Source organism: Vigna radiata, chromosome 8, assembly GCF_000741045.1.
Source record: "Vigna radiata var. radiata cultivar VC1973A chromosome 8, Vradiata_ver6, whole genome shotgun sequence".
NCBI classification, from domain to species: domain Eukaryota; kingdom Viridiplantae; phylum Streptophyta; class Magnoliopsida; order Fabales; family Fabaceae; genus Vigna; species Vigna radiata.
Genome location: NC_028358.1, coordinates 35051473 through 35056759, shown reverse-complemented (window position 1 = coordinate 35056759; position 5287 = coordinate 35051473). Strand labels below are relative to the sequence as shown.

General features: G+C 33.8%; 1 protein-coding gene across 1 annotated transcript; it reads left to right on the top strand.

Moving 5' to 3' along the window:
• Positions 1 to 177: 177 nt before the first annotated feature.
• Positions 178 to 2987, top strand: LOC106769745 (protein SIEVE ELEMENT OCCLUSION B; the record flags this gene model as incomplete). The annotated part of the gene is given in 6 exon segments (XM_014655483.1): positions 178 to 255; positions 438 to 847; positions 1016 to 1104; positions 1206 to 1339; positions 1554 to 2036; positions 2157 to 2987. Coding segments are annotated over 6 exon segments (1788 nt in total), but the record flags the coding sequence as incomplete, so codon positions are not given.
• Positions 2988 to 5287: the final 2300 nt, after the last annotated feature.

Genomic DNA, 5287 nt, shown 5'->3' with positions numbered 1-5287 from the left:
CATTCATTCATTCTCCCTCCGAACAAATGCATATATTCCTTGATAGGTTGTTTCTTTCTATATAGATTTATTAGTATCACATTTTCAATGTATATTAGCTATAAATATTCACACTGCGGAAGTTTAATTATCATATAAATCTAATTATAACTTAATTGGTTATATCGTGAGTGACAGACAAGGTTGACTGAAAGCAAAGCTTATCAGACCGTTTTCCAACCAGAGTTTCGTACAATGAAGCTGATTTCCTGTCAGGTTATCTCATGGCACAATCATTATTCCTTACTTTATTTCCACATATATTATAATGCTTTATTTTTGTTCTTTCAAAAAGGGTGAGTTCGTTTGTATTATATTATGATCTTGCGTTTGCAAAAGAACAGATTTAATATACTTAAAGAATATTTTAAACAAGTAATAGAATGATATGATAACAGATGATAACCACACCCCGTGGTGAACGTTACGTGCACCAAGCGACAATGTGCATTCTTCATCACCTCAGAAACTACTCGTGGGATGCGAAGGCACTAGTGACTCTAGCTGCTTTCGCTTTGGAGTATGGGAATCTTCTGCACCTCAGTGATGTTGCAACACCAGATAACCTACTTACAAACTCCTTGAAACAACTGAATCAAATTCAAACCAGAAAGGACCCTGCCACCATTTTGGTGGCATTAGTGACGAAGGTGCTTCACGACATCCAAGAGTGGACAAGATTGTCTTCTTTTGGTTACGACATACTGGATGTGCCATCTTTGTCTGATGCCCTTCATGAGGTTCCTGTTGTTGTATATTGGATAATTTCTTCCCTTATTGCTGCCACTGGAAACCTCGTTGGTGTGTCGTAAGTTATCTTCTCAACTGTCACTGATATAATTCACTAGTGCATTACGTGATAAATGTGTAGAATATATATATATATATATATATATATATATATATATATATATATATATATATATATATATATTATAACTGATTATAACTCAAATTCTTTATTAATGTATTTCAGGGACTATGTATTATCACGTTTTGTGGACAGGCTTTCTTCTGCTGCTTCTAGATTCCAGGACCATCTTAAATTGAGCCGAGAGCAAAAAGGTTGCGCTATGTTTTTTATTGTATTTAATTTTATTGGAAGCCAATGAGTATGATGAAACTGATCATCAGATGCTAAAAAGAAGAACATCTATTTGTTGCAGGTTATGCAGATGAATACTACAAGCGCAAGAAGGCGTTTTCTAATCCCAAAGATATTGTAGAACTCTTAAGGCTTCTGATCCAACATAATGGATCTAAGGTCAAAATATATGATGGCAGCATCAAAACCAGCACGGTTAGTCTCTAAGAAATTTAGACTCCACATCTTTTGCCTGTCTTTTGATATGATATTAATATGCCGATTAATCTATCCAAAAGTTGACGACTGTGTCAACATATTTTTATGAAAAAAATCAATCAAGCCTTTTTCACTTATATTGCCAAATTGGAATCATCTTAACGACAAAACTAATGATGATGTCTTTTTCTTGTTGATGTATTCAAAACAGGATATTGAAGTCTTCGACCAGAAATATGTTTTGTTGTTCATTTCAAGCCTCGACAAGATTGAAGATGAGATTTCACTTTTGAATTCACTCTACGACAGACTACAGGAAAATCCAAGTGAAATAATAAAAACCTACAAGAAAGAGGATTTCAAGATTTTATGGATTCCCATTGTGACTTTCTGGGACGACAAGCAAAGACTCAAATTCAATGCGTTGAAGGATACCATCAAATGGTACGCAGTGGAGTTCTTCACTGAGCTACCAGGCACTGACCTAATAAAAGAGAAATTTAATTACAGGGGTAAACCTATTATACCAGTGCTCACCCCTCTCGCTGACACGTTGAATGAAGATGCTATGGACTTGATTTTCCAATGGGGGATCGACGCGTTCCCCTTTAGGAAATCTGATGGCATTGACCTTACTCTAAAATGGAAGTGGTTCTGGGATGCAACAAAGAAAGCAAATCTTGGAATACAGCAGGTAAACCCATTGTTCACTGCTGTTAGTTAGATATAATAGTGCACTACGTTTTAGGAATAATCATAGAGATTCATATGAAACTTATCTAATTATGTACCTTTATTTTTCAACGTGAATTAGGTCACCGGAGACAGGTATATTTTCATCTATGGAGGAGCTGACAAAAAGTGGATCCAAGACTTCGCAGTGGCAGTGGAGAAAACAAAAGGGCATGCAGCTATCTTGAACACAGATACTATAATAGATCACTATGAGTTGGGGAAGGATGATCCCAGGGTTGTTCCTCGTTTCTGGATCGAAATAGAAAGGAAGAGACTGAAGAAGCATAAGGATGTGGTGGACTGTGAGATTCAAAAAATTGTGAGGACCTTGCTTTGTCTTAAACAAGATCAACAAGGATGGGCTATTCTTACCAAAGGGTCTAACGTGAGGGTTCTGGGTCACGGTGAGCCTATGCGTCAAACTTTGATTGAGTTTGATGCATGGAAAGACAAAGTGTTTCAAAAAGAAGGCTTTGACGTGGCTTTCGATGAATACTATAAGATTAAGCTTAACGAGATATACGCTCGTCAACAATGTGCTATTGTTAAAAATAATGCGGATGTTCTAGTGACTATAACATGCCCAAATCCCACATGTGGACGTGTGATGGAGGTGACTTCTGTTAATTACAAGTGTTGCCATCGTGATGCTCCAAACAGTGGCAACATCTGAATGTGAAGGAGGGGAAAGAGGTTAATTCTTAGCCTCCACGAGTTTGCTTTGGCAAACCTTTGTATTTGGATTTCTTTTTGCTGTGTCTATGCATGTCTTTTGTGTCAAGATGAAAGCTATGTAGCCACTTGATTTGCCCATGATGAATGGGAAAATGAATAATGGCTTTGCTTCATCTTTATCTCCATTGTCAACTACAAAATTGAATAAACTTAGCTCTGCATGTTCATAAATTTAGCCCTTCTCTTCTGTCATGCTCTTCCTTCACCTTTGTTTTTGGAGCTCACTTTTTTAGCTTATGATATTGATTGTTATATTTTCTTTTAAGTGTGAACATGAATGACTTTGGTTACTCATACAAACTCCTTTCAGCAAGAGGCTAAGTCAACTGTTCCCACATTTCATTACTACGTGACTACTCAGTAAAAAATATTTTATGAATAAAGTGCAATTTATAAATAGCAAAAGAAATGAAATATAATAATTTAAATTAATTTTAAATTATAAAGTATTTTAATATGTTAAAGAGCTAAATATATTTTTAATCGTAAGTAGATCTTGATTTTGATTCCCTAAAAAATATTTCTAGGTTTTCTAGCATGAACATGAAGTAATAACTAAGTTATACGTCTTCTAATTTGAACATACGTCAAGTGATTTTGTTTAACTGGATGAGGTTAATTTGTTTTCAAAATTATCAGTATTTCCTTTAAAGAAGAGAGGGTTAAATATGTCTTTAGTCCCTTTACTTTGGAGCGATTTTGGTTTTAGTCCCTCTTTCAAACTAAGGTACAATTTAGTCCTAACTCTGGTTTTAGTCCTTTTTACCAAATTTTTTTAACTTTATTTGCTGTTTCAAGCACATTTCATTATAGCATTTGGATTGTTTACATTGACACATTTTTGCTTCAATGTTAACTGAGAAACGCGTTTGAAACGACAAATAAAGTTTAAAAAATTTGGTAAAAAGGACTAAAACCAGAGTTTTCTAAGGTTGAAGAACTAAATTGTATCTTAGTTTGAAAGAGGAACTAAAATCAAAATCGTCCCAAGGTATAAGGACTAAAAACATATTTAACCCTTATTTATAGGATCGATTTGTGTAAACACGACTTTATTTTGAAAAAGTCATCCTACTTATGGATGCCTTTGAATTATGAGAGTGAATGACTTCAAAGTTCACGAATACTTAATTTAATTAATGTTAATTACAAGAAATTGTCATTTTACATTATAATTTCAATTAAAATTTCTTGAATAATTAAATTTTGAATTGAAATCATTATAGTGATTTTTGTATAATTGAATTTGAACAGAAATTATTATTATATGTGACAATTTTGAAGTGAAGTCGTGAAAGAAATAACGACTTTAATTCAAAATTCAATTACTCAAGAAATTTTAATTAAAGTTGTTATAGAGAATGATTATTTCTTCTTATCAAATATAATTAACATTAATTGAATTAGGTGCTGATATGGATTTTAATTTACAGAAAAGTCGTCATATTCTTTAACAACTTCATTTTTATAGTTAAAAATCTTCTATGAGCATAATAATTTCTTCAAAACAAAATCGTGTTTAAATAACATGACTTGACATTTTAGGTAATTTCTTTTAAAAGAAACCAAGATTTGTAATTTTAAAAATAAATTATTCCTATTGATTAAATATATATGTGAAGGAAAAGTCGAGATGTAATGTTATGATATAATGTTAACCCACATTTGAAAATAAACATTTTAAGATTGGCAAAAGTAAATTATACTTTATCATAAAATAAATATTAAACACTAAAATTAGTTATTTGAATTTTGGAAAATGATACGTTAACACTCCATTTTAACACTATTTTGACAACGGCCACATGGCGTTTTTTGATTGGCCCTGGTTTTTGAAAAAATAAATCATTTTCTGATATTGAGGTAGGGGCATAATCGGAACATCAGGGTGTTTGAAGATGGCAAATTTCATTTGGCGCTCTTCATTTTCACGGTTTCTCTTTCTCTTTGGTTCACTCATCATCTCTTTCGTTCACTTTCACTTGCTCTTTCGGTATCGCATCATCTATTTCGTTTTTGGGTTTGTCTCGCATCATCTATCCATCCAATCTGGTGTTGGGTTTTCTCCTTCTCTCGTTTCTGTCATTTTCGGTCCTGGGTTTTCTCCTTCTCTCGTTTCTGTCGTGTTCGGTGTTGGGTTTTGTCCTTCTCTCATCGTTACTGCCGCCGTGTGGGTCGAACCATCACTGTAGTGGTGTGGGTGGTTGTGTGAATCTCGCGAAAGGTTGGTGTGTCATTGTCGTTGACAGACCATTGCGTAGTATTTCGTTGGTGGTGTTTTTCTGGATTTCAGGTAAGTGCAAGAATGTAGTTTTTTAAATCTAATCTGTAATAAATCAAGAGTGTTGTANCCAACCAAGAGTAAACCACTCATTTGAGCATCTCTCTCACACCAATAAATCATATCAAATAAGTTCTAAGTGTGTTGTACCTCAGACAGTAAACACGTGGTCCTCTGTGAACAAAAACTTGGCT